This window comes from Pempheris klunzingeri, chromosome 11, assembly GCF_042242105.1.
Source record: "Pempheris klunzingeri isolate RE-2024b chromosome 11, fPemKlu1.hap1, whole genome shotgun sequence".
Lineage (NCBI taxonomy): Eukaryota > Metazoa > Chordata > Actinopteri > Acropomatiformes > Pempheridae > Pempheris > Pempheris klunzingeri.
In genome coordinates, this window is record NC_092022.1 from 18,948,223 (window position 1) to 18,965,024 (window position 16,802).

The 16,802-nt window shown below is 38.9% G+C and overlaps 3 protein-coding genes across 4 annotated transcripts; 2 read left to right on the forward strand and 1 right to left on the reverse strand.

The window, feature by feature from the left end:
- The first annotated feature begins 529 nt into the window (after window positions 1–529).
- Window positions 530–4,926, forward strand: LOC139210262 (acidic mammalian chitinase-like). Its single transcript, XM_070840276.1, has 12 exons — window positions 530–542; window positions 705–751; window positions 829–858; window positions 966–1,170; window positions 1,438–1,494; window positions 1,600–1,765; window positions 1,937–2,061; window positions 2,144–2,267; window positions 2,380–2,562; window positions 2,742–2,858; window positions 4,305–4,437; window positions 4,553–4,926. The coding sequence occupies exons 2-12, from the start codon at window positions 727–729 to the stop codon at window positions 4,819–4,821; spliced, it is 1,434 nt and encodes a 477-aa protein (XP_070696377.1). The 5' UTR covers window positions 530–542; window positions 705–726; the 3' UTR covers window positions 4,822–4,926.
- Window positions 4,927–5,784: 858 nt separating this feature from the next.
- LOC139209204 (acidic mammalian chitinase-like) lies at window positions 5,785–9,012 on the forward strand. 2 transcript variants are annotated; one of them, XM_070838837.1, is made up of 12 exons: window positions 5,785–5,867; window positions 5,952–5,978; window positions 6,105–6,309; window positions 6,394–6,450; window positions 6,548–6,713; window positions 6,800–6,924; window positions 7,014–7,137; window positions 7,750–7,932; window positions 8,009–8,125; window positions 8,251–8,383; window positions 8,504–8,529; window positions 8,578–9,012. In XM_070838837.1, exons 1-12 carry the CDS (start codon window positions 5,843–5,845, stop codon window positions 8,776–8,778), a joined length of 1,389 nt encoding a protein of 462 aa, XP_070694938.1. In that variant the 5' UTR covers window positions 5,785–5,842; the 3' UTR covers window positions 8,779–9,012. The 2 variants fall into 2 exon arrangements, with proteins under 2 accessions (XP_070694938.1, XP_070694937.1); XM_070838836.1 differs by having other exon boundaries at window positions 8,504–9,012.
- A 3,242-nt stretch (window positions 9,013–12,254) lies between these two features.
- On the reverse strand, window positions 12,255–16,616 carry pm20d1.2 (peptidase M20 domain containing 1, tandem duplicate 2). The gene is made up of 13 exons (XM_070839394.1): window positions 16,364–16,616; window positions 16,164–16,250; window positions 15,209–15,444; window positions 15,016–15,102; window positions 14,795–14,928; window positions 14,527–14,646; window positions 14,297–14,372; window positions 14,142–14,203; window positions 13,980–14,058; window positions 13,799–13,870; window positions 13,538–13,703; window positions 13,346–13,445; window positions 12,255–12,962 (listed from the first exon to the last, which is right to left on the reverse strand). Exons 1-13 carry the CDS (start codon window positions 16,581–16,583, stop codon window positions 12,833–12,835), a joined length of 1,569 nt encoding a protein of 522 aa, XP_070695495.1. The 5' UTR covers window positions 16,584–16,616; the 3' UTR covers window positions 12,255–12,832.
- Between the last annotated feature and the right edge of the window lie 186 nt (window positions 16,617–16,802).

The window sequence follows — 16,802 nt, forward strand, 5'->3', positions numbered from 1 at the left end:
GGTGTCTGTGCTCTTTCAGCTGTTTCCAGTCTTGCATGTGAGTGGTATCAGTCTTCTCAACTAACTCTTATGAGAAAATACATGTATTACCCTGAATGCCAAACTATTTAACTGTTGTTGCATCAATTGTTCTCTCAAAGCAAAACCTAAAAAATATTTCCATCTTCTTGAACTCTGGCCTTTTCTGTCATACAAGATAAATGCATGGTTACATCATGAACAGGCTGGAAAAGGACATCTTATCTATTAACCTTGGTTTATCAGGCCTCTGATATGATACTGTAGTCTTTGATATCATATATATATTTTTAGAAATATAATGATAATAAAAAAATAATAATAAAAGACATAATTGTTAAGTATAGATTTACATGCATACATTTATCCAGGTCATTTTATCTGTAAGAACTGTCCTGATCTGAGTGACCTCACAGAGATATGTTTATGTATTTATATGTGTAGATTGATCTTATCATTATCATGCCTATAAAAAGGACTCCTGAGAGTAACATAGAGCCATTTAGACAATCACCTGGGAAAAGGTGAGTCTTCAGCACACAGGGGTTTCAGCGGGCTACATTTCACAGGAATATAAGATGTGTTGTGTGCAGCATTACTAGTAGAGTTGGCTGCAGTTTACAACAAGTTTATAATACAATCTAATAAAGATTCATGATGACATACAACATTTTTTAATGCTGCAGGGCAGTTTGAGGAAAAGACAACATGGCTCGACTAACAGTCCTGACTGGTAAGTTTCAGATGTTAAACCATTCAAAGGCAGTGATCATGTGCAAAAAAAAATTAAAAGTATATAAAATATTTCAGGACTGTCCCTTTTGATGTGTCTTCAGATGGGTAAGCATTCAATGTTTCATTTTTGTACATACCACTGGCATTTGCTTCATAATCACCATGACCTACAATATAAACTTAATTCTAATAATTTCTCCCCTCTCCAAAAGTGTCTTCTATCAAACTGGTGTGCTACTTCACCAACTGGTCCCAGTATAGACCAGGTGTCGGCAAATATCTGCCTGCCAACGTGGACCCCAATCTCTGCACACACCTGATCTATGCCTTTTCAATAATTAGCTCTTCTAACGAGTTAACAACCTATGAGTGGAATGATGATGTTCTCTATAAATCCTTCAATGAACTCAAGAATAGGTGAGTTGTTCCTGCCTGCCGCATCGGCCTGTCCGCTTTTATTTTACTACTAACTACTAATCACATCAGGAGTGTTGATGAAGTGTCTGATTAAGTGATGGCATTCAAAATAATAAATTAAACATTGAATATATAGATGGAATGAAAAAGAAGAAGCCAACAGTCTTAAAGAAGGTTTTCAGGAACATGGTGAATGCAGGAGTTGTAATGCAGTAAAGGGTGTTCAGACACTAAATAATTGTAAACGTACATGTTTTTCCTGCATAGAAACCCCCAGCTGAAGACTCTGTTGGCTGTTGGTGGCTGGAACTTTGGAACTACACAGTGAGTCCAAAAGGCTTCAACAGCAAATAAAATCATGAGGCTGTTTGGTCACACAAACTTCATCATCAACAGTGTGTAGCTATAAGTTGTTTTGTATGTTTACAGATTTACCATCATGGTTTCATCCCCTGCCAACCGCCAAAGATTCATCCAGTCGTCTATCAGGTTCTTAAGACAGCACGGCTTTGACGGGCTCGACCTGGACTGGGAGTATCCCGGATCACGAGGAAGCCCACCAGAGGACAAGAAGAGGTTCACGTTGCTCTGCCAGGTAAGTTTGGAGGTCTACACCTCCCCCAGTGAGCAGCAATCACAGATTCCTACAAGACGCCGCGGCAACATAGCATCCTGATATATAACAGCAATATAACAGCAATGTGACTTTGAATATCCTTACATGGTGCGCGTGATGGTCCTCAACTATTTCAATTCTTCCGTTTAGGAATTACTTGCTGCCTTTGAAAAAGAAGCTGCTGAGACCAACAAACCAAGACTGCTGCTCACAGCTGCAGTGGCTGCTGGGAAAGCAACCATTGATAGTGGATATGAGATTGCTGACATCTCAAAGTGAGTTCCTACGACACTCATGATAGTTATTTAGCGTTAAAGTCTTTTTTTCATCACTATTGTGTCACATGGTGTCTGTCAGGTTCCTAGACTTTATAAACGTCATGACCTATGACTTCCATGGAGCTTGGGACCCGTTCACTGGTCACCACAGTCCTCTGTACCAGAGCTCTTTTGATCAGGGCAGCAACATCTTCTTCAATGTGGTGAGTAAAATCCTCAACATAATCCATCATCCTGAACACCCAATAAGCTGAATACCCAACATGTCTTTGTTTTTAATTTGATTAAATTAATTATTTGATTATTCCCTCGCAGGACTTTGCTATGAAATACTGGAGGGACCAAGGAGCTCCTCTTGAAAAGCTGATTGTCGGTTTTACCACATATGGACGCACATTTCGCACAACATCAGCACCAAGTGGTGTTGGAGCAGCAACCAGCGGACCAGCCTCTGCTGGGTCCTACACCCGCGAAGCTGGGTTTTGGTCCTACTATGAGGTCAGTGAATGTTCAACATGAGAGTAGCAGTGAGACACAATTTAATACAACATTCACAAAGTGAAGTCATTGCAGATTTAATTAACAAAAGCCCTAGATCAATAGAGAGATGTGTCAAACTAGGACATCACAAATCATGCCGAGGATGTTGAAGTATCATTTTCCTTCCATTTCTACAGATTTGCACTTTCCTCCAAGGAGGCAGTCTCCAATGGATTGATGAGCAAATGGTGCCCTTTGCCTTTAAAGGAAATGAGTGGGTTGGGTTTGAGAACAGACAGAGCTATGAAATCAAGGTAATAAATAACATATTACTCTTCACATCTATGTTCATGGAGAGAATATGAAATAGATAAAATTAGAGTATCAGTATTACTGCTTGCCAGCTTTAACTGTCTTAGCTTGCTAAATCATTACAAGCCAGGCATGTACTGGGAAATGGGTTGTTTACATTACACAGGCAGAACACATACACAGCACACTGTCTCACTTAACCTGAACAACACGCACACAGAGAGGGCCAGTCAAAAGACAGACAGGGCTGGACGGTTAGTAAATACAACATATTGATCTATTCTATATCTGACAGTCCACCAGTGCACCAGGATTTGTCCTGGTGCGTAAGACCTCAGTAGTACAGACACTGGGTATAGCCGATCACAATTAAGCTGTGCAGTCAGCACAAACTGTTTTTAATACCTTAGATCGAGCAGAAGGTGGCACTCTCACGTGGCAAATATAACCACAGGTCTGAAAGCGTTTTTATCTAGTTGGTTGTGTCACACAGATTTTGGAAACCACAAAGAAAATATTTGCTCATTCTTACATGATGGAGCAACAAAACATCACATACTTGTGTTTTGTTTTCTGTACGTCATAGAATTTTGATCCTTTGTTGTTTGCAATATTGTGGTAATGATTAGTTAAAGGTCCCATATTCTGCCTCCTTTACAGGTTCATACTTGTATTTGAAGGCCATACCAGAACAGGTTTACATGGTTTGATGTTCAAAAAACAGATTATTTTTCTCATGTTGGACATGTCTGATGCAGCTGTTTTCGGTCTCTGTCTGCACGCTCTGTTTTAGAATACAGGAACAATCTGCTTGCTTTATTTTTCACCTCAATGTTACAGAGAGCTGGCGTTAGTGAGGAAAAGACAAGCAAGGTGTATTCAGGAGTTTTTCAATGGGTGTGAATAGTCAGCCTGCTGAAAGAGGGTCCTTGTGACATCATAAAGGGAGCCAAATCTAAATGGAGCGTTTACATACATACTACTGAAAGATAGAGCACGAGAAAAAGAGAGGACAGTCTTTTCTCATAGACACACACACACATTTATGTTGATATTGACATTAAAGAGTGCATTTTGCATCTTTAAAGATACACATAAAGGGAGGAGGGCATGAGATAAACAGTGAAGAGCACTCAGTCACTTTTACAGGTGCTGGATCCAAAACAAACAAGGCAAAAGTCCGAAAACGGAATAACATTTCATTGTTTTTGTTGTAACATTTCATTATGATGTATGAATCCTGTAATCCCAAACTAGTGTCTGTATTCCCTGTTTATGTTTGGGGGTTCTTGCATGTGATCAGACACTTGCACTCTGTCAATTAAAACAGAAATTCAGCTTAGACTTTGGTCAATGTGTATAAAACTATGCATTAAACTTGTTTCATGTATAGACAGACAAAATTTGCATCTTACACTGCAGCACTCTCTGTAATTGATATTCCATAGGTACAATACCTTAAGGATAACAAATTTGGAGGAGCCTTCATCTGGTCTCTAGATCTGGATGATTTTGATGGACAGTTCTGTGGAGAGGGCAGCTATTCCCTCATCAGTCATCTGCGCATTCTTCTGGATTCAGGTAAACAGAAATTACACCTCAACACTGCACTGCATGTAAATGTTTCATCTCCACTTGAGTAGTAAAATCCATCCATCCATAATCACTTGAATTTAAATACATTTTATCTTGCTAGATTTTCCACCTCCCCCTCCTGTGACCACACGTCCACCAGTGATCACTACGAACCGCCCTGGCACCACTGCTACAACTACCAGTGCCAAAACTACCACCACAGGTGATGTTTCTGGGAGTAACTTCTGTGCAGGGAAGGCTGACGGCCTCTACTTAAACGACAAGGACCGCAACGCCTTTTATCACTGTTTCCACGAACACACATACTCTCAGAGATGTCCAGCTAATCTTGTATTCAGTGATAGATGCAAGTGCTGCAACTGGTCTTAACCCTTTATCGGACAAGGGACCATATTTGGTGACTTATGTGAGAGTTCAAAATGCCGCACCTTGCCTCACCATGAACTACAAGAGTTCTCTAAGCAAATCAGCGACAATCAGGCTACATGACAGACTGGCAAAAAACCATATATGGTAACTTCATTGACCTTGATTTTCACCATAACATTAAAACTTTTTTTGAAAAACTCACAAAAGTAAACAAGTCTTGTAATGACCACCAGTAATGATCTAGGGTTGAAATTTTGAATTTCTAAGTATTTCAAAGAGTGCCCTAAAGGGTTAAATAAATGTCTTCTTCATGAAACAAAATAGTGTGGTTTGTTTATTTCATTTAATTGAGAGTAATTTCAATATATTCATTATACATTATTCAAATGAATAAGAAGTCTGACATGACACAATGATGACTTCACAAAAACAGGGCAAGACTACACAATATGCCATATCAGGGATTGTTTTTGAATGAATGAATGAAAATTTTTTTTTTTTAACCACATAATTCTTCTTTCTACAATACTATATATTAAGCCACACTATAAACGTTTTACATCTATCTGGCTTAAACCTTAAAAAAGGAAGATTCATCTTCTAGCAGGAAAATGACTATGAACATGCCTTGAAGCACCAGAAGTACTAGTGTTCCCCAGTCATCGGAGTTCAATGCCACTCAACAACTCTGAATACATATGAAAATGGAAAAGGCAAAACCTACCATAACATCACAGGACAATGTCTGGAAATATCTAAGGATTGTTGAAATTGTAAATGTTAGACAGATCAAATGCTGAGAAATTATTAGTGACAGAATGGACTGCATTGATTAGAAAAGGTAACTCACGGGTTTATTTGACTTACTGGGATGAGGCAACATCTTTGAACCCTAAACTATGAGTCATACAATTTGTTCCTGGTTAATGATTACCATGGCTTCTGTATTTATCATCAGTGAAAGAAAGCTATTCGATGCTCTGTTTTTGACAGGGCAAGAGCTTATCCAAACACAACAACGATGAACAAGCTAATTCTAAGTGAAGGTAAGGCATAAAAAAAGAATGAAATTGTTTGCTTACAATTAGCTTTCTACCTGGTATCTGCTAACTAAATCTGTAACTTTGAAGGTCTCTGGCTGTGCCTTGTCAGTTTGGGTGAGTTCACGAGTTATATCAATAATTAACACTGAACATTCTTAGTAGCACTAAATTGTTACATGTCTTGTCAGAGATTATCCCCCAAAGATTAATTTAAAAATCTTTCCGTTTTTCCATGTTTAGTCTCAACCTCCAGACTGGTGTGTTATTATACTAACTGGTCCCAATACCGACTTGGCAGTGGGAAGTTTATGCCTCAAGACATTGATCCAAAACTGTGCACCCACCTCATCTATGCCTTTTCTGGTATAAACGATAAAAATGAGTTGGCCACTATTGAATGGAATGATGACCAACTCTACAAGTCTTTTAATGGACTCAAACAAAGGTGACTGCCGAATTTTCTAGCATTGCCTACGTAAAAAAAAAAAAAAAAAGATTACGGAGCAACTAAATTTGTAAATTCACACAGGAATCCAAATCTAAAGACACTGTTGGCAGTCGGAGGATGGAACTTTGGAACACAAAAGTGAGATATTCATCATAAAACAATCGGTAACGATCAATGTAGGTTATAGACTGCATGACTTCTAGTGAGCACCTTTCTTCCTCAAAATGCTACCCAGGTTCACGACAATGGTCTCGACACAAGCCAACAGAAATACATTTATCCAATCTTCAATCAAACTACTGAGAAAATATGGTTTTGATGGACTAGACCTAGACTGGGAGTACCCTGCTGCAAGAGGAAGTCCTCCAGAGGATAAGGGGAGATTCACAGTGTTATGCAAGGTCAGATCCTGAATGATTGTTCGGGCGTTTAATTGATATTTAAAGCCAACCATGAAGTGACTTTGCAATGATTCTGTGATGTGCAGGAACTCCTAGAGGCCTATCAAGCTGAGGGGACACAAACTGGCCAGCCCAGACTAATGATCTCTGCTGCTGTGGCTGCTGGGAAAGGAACCATTGATGTTGGTTATGAAATAGCAGAGATAGCAAAGTAAACCATAATGCTATACATCATATCATCGTCCAAAATAAGCAGTCATCGTGTTTTGATGAACTTGATCTCACATGCATTTAAATCAGGTACCTGGACTTTATTAACGTGATGACGTATGACTTTCATGGCACCTGGGAGAGTGTGACAGGACATCACAGCCCGTTATACAAGGGATCCCAGGACACCGGGGACCATGTTTACTTAAATACTGTGAGTGCAAGGATCGATTCTTTAGCTGAATGTTAACTTAAGTCTCCTCTATCGCCAATTCTCTCTTTCTGTGTCTTTAAATCCATTAGTCTTTATGCACATGTGCACAATTTGTGCATAAAAACACCTGAGTGGAAACCCTGGAAGTGTGAGAGACCATTCATTAATTTTCATTACTCATGAATTACTATGATTGTATGCGTAATAGTTGACTTAAACGTCTGACGTTTGTGTTCCAGTGGAGAGATAAAAACAAATGAAAACATCAGATCTGTGTAGAGCCATGAGGAAGATATAACTTTGCTCAAATTAATACATGAAGCCAACATAAATTTCATATTTTTATCAGATTTTCCCTTTTTTTTTTTTTTTAGGTTTGACTGGCACTCTTTTAACCATCTCTTCTCATTGTGCTGTCTTCTTCAGTAGTGGTTTAATGGCTCCCTAGTGGAGAATTAGCACCTGTTTTTTATCTCCTAATATTAGTATAAAACTAATGGATGAAAACACGCATTCATTTTCTTTTGCTAATTACTGGAAATGTAGTTAAAATTTGCAAAACAGTTGGATGGAAATTTGACTTTGGCCCCTCTCTTTTTATTCCCATTTCAGGACTTTGCCATGAGATATTGGCGGGACAAGGGAACACCTGTAGAAAAGCTAAATATGGGATTTGCTACATACGGGAGAACGTTTCTGCTGTCTACTCAGTCCAGTCAGGCTGGAGCACCAGCCAGTGGTCCCGCTGCTGCCGGTATTTTTACCAAGGAGGCCGGCTTCTGGTCCTATTATGAGGTGAAATTGGCAATGATTGATTGAATTTAACTCTCAGTCTATATTTTACTAGTAACTCTATGTTACCTCTTGTCAGATTTGCACTTTTCTTCAAGGGGCCAGTGTCCACTTGATTGAGGACCAGAAAGTTCCATATGCCACCAAACAGAATGTGTGGGTTGGATATGACAACAAAGAAAGTTTTGAGAATAAGGTAGTCATGTGTGCCTAAAAAAAATGTCTTTCAAAAATTCTTTCACCAGAAGTCCTGTGTCAAATTAAATACGATATTAAAGTGCATACAGTGTTGTTGAAGTATTTCTATCACTATTGATTAAGGTCAAGTACCTAAAGGAGAACAGATTTGGAGGAGCGTTCGTCTGGGCTCTGGATCTGGATGACTTTAATGGACAGTCTTGTGGACAGGGTAACTACTCTCTCATCAGCTATCTCAGCTCTCTTGTCACTTCAGGTAAGTAGAAATTACATTTATAGGATATTTTCATTCACAATCCACACAGCATTAATTTATTGACTCTTATATTTAACTTTCATCATATAGACTACTAATAATTTAGAATTATTTCTCCAGATCCTCCTCCCCTACCCGCTACAGTGACCACACTGAATCCACAGACTCCGTCTACTAGTAAAGATCAACCTGACACCACACCACATCCCAGACCTACAAGCGCTACTTCATCCAAAACTCCAGACGACTTCTGTACAACAAAGGCCGATGGGGTTTATGCTAAACCCGATGCCACAGGTTCCTTTTACAATTGTGGCAGAGGCATTACCCATGTCCAAAACTGCCCAGCTACTTTGGTCTTTAGAGACAGCTGCAAATGCTGTGTCAGACCCTAAAAGTTTTCTGTAGGTAGAGAGCAAAACTCATTTGTTGTTTCTGTGTTCATTTCATTCAACATTGGGAATATAGTACTTGTGACAGCAAATGAAAATGACCGTAAATTTCCAGTGAATTACAATTACTACTAAAGACAGCTTATTAACCCATATCTAACACAATAAACACATAATAGCAATCCTTACAAAAGCACTGGCTTCTGGGTGTCTTTTCATTGCAGCATGAAGTATAGTATAATATATATGTTTTTGATAATGGCCTGTATTATATACTGTAATCAAAATTTACAAGGTTGACATTATGAACTTCATCAGAAGCTTGAACCATCTCATCCTGTATCATTCAAAGAGCTGATAATCTCACACATGCTGAAACTACACTGTGCAATGTGTCAAAACATGAATAAGTTTTAGTTTTATTGTTTCAATTTAGTTTGGTTTTATTTAATGGTATGAATTGGAGGAGACTGAAGAAGAAATTGTTTGACAAACAGTTTCAGACGTGTGAGTGAACTACTGCATTGTAAATCCAGTAGTCCAATGTAAACTTAAGTCTTGGTTACAGCTCTGCATTGTCAGTAAAGCTCTTGGCTAGGTATCAGAATCTGTAATTATAGTGTTTTAATCCCACAGAAGAACTGATCCAATCAGTTTTGATCTGACTGGTTCGTCACTTTATGCTTATAATCAATCAAGTTTGCTCACTTAATTGCCTGTGTCATGCAACAACAATGCCTTCAGCCTGGAAAGGATCACATGTACATAATTGGTACCACAAACAATAATGATAGCATTATGGGGAACATCTGTACAGTGCCTGCTAATACACCCCTTCCCCTCCCTAAAATGTGTGGGGTTTAGCTAATGAGATTGTTAGAGAAATGGAGCAGATACAGAAACATACGCAGCAGTAGCTAAGAAATCAGAGTAAAAGAAATACTTACAATTAATGGTAAAAGCAGCATATACTGTTGCTCTACAGTGACTTACGGATGACTGCTGAATGTTTGGCTGTGCTGTGTTTAAGTGGGAGAAAGCTGACGGAGTGTGGTATTTATATAGGGTGGCAATATCAATGCAATGTTGCGGTATCCAAAGCCAACAAAGACCTCATGTCAGGCCCGTTTGACTTCCAAATTCTAATCCCATTTTTTTCCACATTCCAAAGAAAATGGGAGGAATGAGGCCAAGCCAAGGTGGATGCATTACAATCTCCTCTGTCACACATGTGACTGGATGGCTGGAAGATGCTGAGGGCAGTGATCATCTCATGCACTTTTCATGATGATGGAGAAACAACAGAACTGCAAAATCAGTCTACTTCCTTACAGTCACCAGTGTGGTAAAAATGTTGCCTTCCCCATCAGATATGTAAACAATGAATGCATCATTGACAGAAAAACTAAAGCTTGTAGGCTTTGTTATAAGTGGGTACCATCCACCACCTCAGGTGTAGAAAAACAAAACAGGATCTGGTGGCTCTCTGCAGGTGAGGAAACTCAAGCTGTTGTTGTAAAATACCCTTCTGCCATCTAGTGGCTCTTCCTTCTATTTTTGTGTTGACATTTGGTTCCAAGTTGACCTGTGAAAGAAGTTAATGCTTTTACATTTTGAATCAAGACTCATTAGCCTCATTAGTATAGCCATTTTTAGTGTAACGCCTAAGAGAACAATCTACTTCACATTTTTCATTGTTGTGCACAGGGCATGAGTGTGTAAGCTGGCAAACAACATGGCAAATTAATTGGCCTAGCTGTGACTGACATGGTCATGGCAAGACGTTACTTGGTTTATAACTAAGCAATGTTGTGCTTGCACTATCGCCGTGGTGCTAATCAGCATTGCATTATGTAACGTTTTGCCAAAGTTTGGAGATCAATCACAATCAGTACTTAATTATTATGTCTTTTTTTTTGCATGACAACTTGAAGGTTAAAAAGACAACATGCCAATAGCCAGGCAGGAATAGGATCTAATATATGAACACAAGCAGAAGCTGTCTGACAACAATCGCAGAGATGTGAGCAAAGAACAAGTGCATTATGCATTAACTTCTCTTTGTTACAGGTTTGGTTTGGGAGTTCACTCTCATGCAGTTTTATCCATTTACCTCCTCTTAAGGCTAAGTAGGCAACAAGTGGGGTCCAAGTGAATACAGCCACTTGCTGTAAGGAGAGTGAACACTCCTACTCAGCCTGAACAGCCCGTCTAACCTCAACAAGCATCTCCTGCCTCCAATGAACTAGAACAATTAGCTAGACCACACACTGCCAAAGATTACAGACTAACACTAACTAATTCATTGATATGTCATATGTTCTATATCAACAGCAGCCAACAGTGAAAAAATCATCCTGTCATCTATCACACTACTTAGAAGAAATGGGTTTGATGGGACAAAACTGGATTAGGAATTTCCTGGAAAAAGAGGGGGCCATCCAGAGGACAAATGCAGGTTCACAGAGCTGTGAAATGTCAAAACCATTATTTGTCCTCCTGAGACAGACATCATTATTTTGATTCCAGTAATTAGCTTAAATCACACGTTGGAGAACGTAATCACGCTTGTATTATTTAGGTATCTGGATATGATTCATATGATGGCATTTAGTTCCTGGGATTGGGACACAGGACATAACAGATCACAGTGCCTTATACAAGAGATCCAAAGACACAGGAAGCGGCAGTTTCTTAAATAATGTGAGTACATGATAAAAACTAATACTACTCACAATTATAAAAATAGAGTGGACACCTTATTTGAAAGCAACTATAATGATATTCCTTAAGGTTAGTCTAGCTAGTTTAGTACCTTATAATGCGTGTCTGTACTGCCTTGTACAATTTGTGTTTGCACTATTGTTTTATTTGACATACGTTTCAGAAAACACATTGATTTCAGAAAACAATTTTCATTCAAATTGACTTTAAATTTGTTTAAATGTATAATTATTCCAGTTGTTTTTAATCAATATTACTGTTAATGTCCAAAATTGCCCCACAGGTTTATTCTACAAAGGTAACTGTAAATTGTAACTAGCCCTAAATGTACATGCATCATTAATATTACTATCAATGAGAGGTAATATATACTTAGTAACAGGAGTTTGAGGTATATTACTAAAAGCTGCTGCATGTAATTTCTTCATTTAATTCTTCTTTGTTAAGAAAAAAAGCTCCGCATTACACACATTGTCAAGCTCTTGTTGTGCTAATTGTGATGAAGTGTAGTTGAATTCCTTGAGGGTTTATAGTCAGAGTCAACAAGTAGCCTTTTGTTTTGTTTTTCAGTACAACACACATTATGGGGAAATTGTAACTGTGTAAATATAATGTGTTCAGAATTAAATATTGTAAAATATATCACGTCAACAAGCACATCATTAAGTTATTTGTTGTACTTTAAACTAAGTCTGTCAAGATTATGTGCAAATCACCAATCAAATCCTTTACAAACCAGGATTTATTTTAATGAGTCAGTCTGTGAGTGTACAACATTCTTAAAAAATACTGTACTTGATTCAATAACAAAATACAAGTCACAATTCAGCATTTCAGCACTGTAAGTTGTTTTTATATTGTCTGTTACTAGCAGCCAAAAGAATATTTTGCAGTTATTCCATGAAAATTGTATGTACCACCAAAATATCAAGTTTTCAAATACTACCGTATTATTAGCACCCCAATAATACCAATGTTATCAGTCATTTCATTAAATTACACCATTATTTTAGATGCCAAAATCATCACAGCAGTCTACCACAAAATCTTAAGCACAAATACAAAGCTCCACATAGTTATCCTCTGATCATTTTTGTCGCAATGAGGTCAGTACTGTATGTCATCAAACAAGACTAAAAAGATTTTGTACTGTTATTCACTGTAACTTTACAATTACAGGGCAAAAAATGAAGAATCACGTAACTTTGTTTGTAATTTAGTGACTATACTGTAAGTCAAAGTCCTGTTGGTTGCCTTTTAAAGTATGTGGACTAACAATAACACAGGTTTTTCAACTGCAGTTGTTTGCGTTGTTACCCATAATGTCTAGAAGTTACAGTTCATGTACTGAGCTGTGAGGCTCAGGGAGCTTCTGAATGTCACAATTTTGAATCAGACTGAAGTAAAATGCTATAACCTCCTCGTAGTTCTTTTTGGAAATCCTTTCATTGATGCCATGGAATCTAAGAAAAAGAAATAAAACTAGGTAGGTAGAGGAAAATACTTTTCCTTCTTATGAGTCCCTCTTTCTGTTTTTGCAGGACAATGGCTTATTATTACCAAAGCTGATGAGTAAACTGGTTAAAGGTCGGTTTTATCCATAAAACTCTTACTATATTTGTTTCGGAGGAACTTCTTAACAGCACAAGTAGGTCACATGGTTACATCACAAGTTTGTGACGTTTAATGTGTGACCCACAGTAGAAAGTTCTCTTTTGTTCAAGAAGTTGCCTTCTACTTTGCCAAATACTACTCTGCACAAGCAGTATATTACGATGACTGCAGCAGGATTTGTTGAAACTATTTTAATTCAATCTTAATTATTCTCTCATAACTAGATTCTTACCTCTGAGCATCACCTGGTTTAAACCAGATAGGTGCAAAGCGATAAATATCCCCGGTCAGGTCTTTGAAGTGTCGACTGTCTGTGTTCCCAATACAGATACCTGCACAATCAATAATGATATCAAAACACTTATGGAACACCTTGACCTTAAATAACCACATGTTTATACAATTAAATCTATATGGGTTTTACCTGGAGCAACTGTAACTGTTGGAAACATGTCCAACACAGTCTTCTTAATGATCTGGAAGCCAAAGGCCTTTTCATCAGCAGAGCTGACAGGGAGAGGGTCGAACCCATCAACAAGCTCTATCTTCACTCGCTGGTCCCCCACTGTAGAATGGATGAGGTCCACGACCTAGGTGAGACAGCACACATCTTATTCAACTCGAGAGTATTTGTGGTGAGACATCAGAGATTCTCAGAAAAAGAGAGTAAAATTTCTGACTGTACCTCTTGTAGTGACTGTGACGAGTGGATTCGTAGATTTACATAAGCTTCAGCGAGGCTGGGGATGACATTTACCTACATGGCGGAAAAGAATGTAGCACTTTTCTAAGTTTCGAAGGAAAACTGAATTGCTTAGAATTTAATTTCATGTGAATTACCTCCTATTCAAAAGTAACAACTGTACCTTAACTCCTGCGTTAAACATTGTGACTGCGGTGGTTGTCCTTACAAAAGCATTAGTGTCTGGTTTTCTTTCAAGTACTCTGTAACAGAAAACATACTACGTGATTCATTCTAATGGACAATCTGGTGAAAACAAGCTGAATTAATTTTGGGATGTAATTACCTGCCAAGGAGTGGAGAGAACAGCCAAAAATTCGACATTATGAACTTCAATGGGAGACTGAACTGAAGTCAAAGAATAAGTAACTGAGTAACAATAGGGAGAGATCTAACATGCTGCTAGTGATGTATAGTGAACAAGTAGTTGGCTCCTTTTACCTTATGGGCCAGATGCTCAAAAGTTCCACGTTCAGGCCCACGACCAAATAACCTCGGCATGGGGTTCTCCTCTAGTCTAAGAAAACACAGCGAGTCTTTGATTTTGACCTTTTTTTCATGGATTGGTAAAAATGTATTATATAGTTAAACATATGAACAGAGACACAGAATACATCACTGGGAAATTAATTCAGCAATAAATCTCAATTTGAAGAGAATGCTCCTCTCACCTCTTGACTGCTCCTGCCAAGATCCCAATGCAGGTCTCACTGGGAGGCATTGAGGAGTGACTAGGGACCATTGACACACTAAGCTTTACAGTGGCAAGACCCTTTTCACTTATCCCAATTCTAGAGAGCATACACACACACACATGTGTAAGACATATTCTTCCAACAAAATCACCTATATTGTTTGACACAGCTATAATGTCAGGTTCTTAACATGCAACAGCTGCAAACTAAATATCATGTCGAGTTGCTGATGGCAGGTTCTCACAGAGCAGCAGGTCCCTCAAGGCCACTGATGACTCCATCAAGTACAGCCAGGCCCTCGTCCATGACAAACGATAGCTGCACACCACGCTGCTTCAGTACATGCACTATGTTCATTGCCCCCTTGTAACCACTGACCTTTAGGAAGAAATGTTCAATACAATGTGATGATTCAAATATTCTAACTAACTATTTAAGTACGAGTGTTAGGAATAGTTTAGGTACTTCTTCATCATGACCAAGACCGATGTAAAATCCTCTGCGTGGAACATAGCCTTTTATCAGCAAGTACTCCAGTGCCTGCAGTATTCCCTGGAAGACACAACATCTCAGTTTAGCCTGGCTGGAACATAAAATAAGTATATAACTAAGCTCTGTTTAATAGCAAAATCACACAAAATATCACTTGTTCTCTCACCATTAGAGAGCTCTTGTCATCAATGGTTCCTCTACCATAGATGAAGCCATCTATCTCCTTGGCAGAAAATGGTGGGGCCTCCCAGCCGTCCGCTTCTGAGGCAGGCACAACATCTATGTGGGCCAGCAGCATGTATGGCACCAGGTCAGGCTGTGATCCTTGCACCCTAAACAGGTGGCTGTAGTTGGCCACCAATTCATGATGAACTAAGCTTGAAGAGAAAACTGTTGGGAAGGCTAACACAGAAAGGAAGAATGTGAGCTTAAAGGGAGAACTCAGCTTATTTTACACTTTATGGTGAGTGTAATATTGAGCCTATAAAAACAGATTGTATCATTTCTTCTGTGGCTCTGGTGGAGCGCTAGTGATAAATACTAAATTTCTGCAGCACCCCTTTAATTTCTCTTAAAGGTCATATCACAAATATGGAGTTTTTGACATGACTGACAATATACAAGGCTGAGACAACTTGCTGATTTGTCAATTAGTCACTTAACAAAAGTAAAATGAGCAGGTACTTTGACAACTGATTAATAGTTTTCGAAAAATCCCTAACATTGCAAGTGCAATACGACTGCTGACACACGTGGGAAGATGCAGTTTGGACTGTAAATGCAGAAAATTTAATTGAGAGTAATTAACAAAGTCTGAGTCATGAGGGGTAACTGAATGATAGAGACAGGAAAGTACAGACACTGCCTGTTTCACCAGAAATTAGATTTACGTGGCTAACATTAGCTCACGTTTGTAGCTAGTAGCATAAGTAGCTCTCTGTTTTGATGGGTGGCATCACAAAATAACGCTAGACGTAAGCTAACGTTAACAGTTAGCTTGAACTGCTCGGCTAGCTTACTGTGTGACAGTTTGAAGTTATTGTGAACTAACACGGTGAACACACTGGTTATTGAGTGTGTGACACAATTCAGCCTGTCACATGTTTTAGTGCCAGTCTTACCTTTCCGGAGGAGCCTGTCAAATCCAAGCAGCGCGGTGGTGTTGCTCTCCGTCTCGGAGAAAGACACCGTGGGGATGCGGACCGCCTCTGCGTGAATGAACAGGGACAGTTGGCGTTGACCTACCACCGTCTGATAATGGTGGCTTATTTATCTCTGCTACTTTCCCCACAGCACTCACAGTTAATTACACTTTGCTGACCTTTAAGATTGGCAAGAAGCTCCTCTCTCTGGCGGTGGTCAATGACAAGCGAGATGTTATTCGTCTTTTCCCATTTGGCGAGTTGAAGCCCGATATTTACGTCCAGTGAAAACGTCCTGATAGAGGCTACAGTAAACAACAGCAGGGCTGTAATGAAGAAGCTACAAATAATTATCTTTAAAAACTTGAATATTTTGAACTTCGGCCCCGAGTCTGTCATTGTACGGTCTGTAGTAACTGCGGAACTCGTTCACTGTGACTTGTAAGCATGCTGATTTAGTGAGGTAGGGATTGTTGAATGAGAGCCACCTGCTGGTCTGAAGGGCACCAGTCACGCCTACTGTGTGAAAAAAAAATATTATCAGTGTTTCCAATGTGCGGCAAGTCTCATTTCACTCTGTTCCAAAACACCACTATATCTTGCACTTATCCATTGTAC

Excerpts from the sequence above, each read along its gene's own strand:
- LOC139209204 (XM_070838836.1), top strand. The coding sequence starts at position 5,843 with ATGAACAAGCTAATTCTAAGTGAAG. Across the intron at positions 5,979-6,104 it reads GCTGTGCCTTGTCAGTTTGG|TCTCAACCTCCAGACTGGTG; the intron begins GTGAGTTCACGA and ends TTCCATGTTTAG. Across the intron at positions 8,126-8,250 it reads AAGAAAGTTTTGAGAATAAG|GTCAAGTACCTAAAGGAGAA; the intron begins GTAGTCATGTGT and ends CTATTGATTAAG.
- LOC139210262 (XM_070840276.1), top strand. The coding sequence starts at position 727 with ATGGCTCGACTAACAGTCCTGACTG. Across the intron at positions 859-965 it reads TTTGATGTGTCTTCAGATGG|TGTCTTCTATCAAACTGGTG; the intron begins GTAAGCATTCAA and ends CCTCTCCAAAAG. Across the intron at positions 1,766-1,936 it reads GGTTCACGTTGCTCTGCCAG|GAATTACTTGCTGCCTTTGA; the intron begins GTAAGTTTGGAG and ends TCTTCCGTTTAG.
- pm20d1.2 (XM_070839394.1), bottom strand. The coding sequence starts at position 16,583 with ATGACAGACTCGGGGCCGAAGTTCAAAATATTCAAGTTTTTAAAGATA. Across the intron at positions 15,445-16,163 it reads TGACAGGCTCCTCCGGAAAG|CCTTCCCAACAGTTTTCTCT; the intron begins GTAAGACTGGCA and ends TTTCTGTGTTAG. Across the intron at positions 13,446-13,537 it reads AACAGTTACAGTTGCTCCAG|GTATCTGTATTGGGAACACA; the intron begins GTAAAACCCATA and ends TTGATTGTGCAG.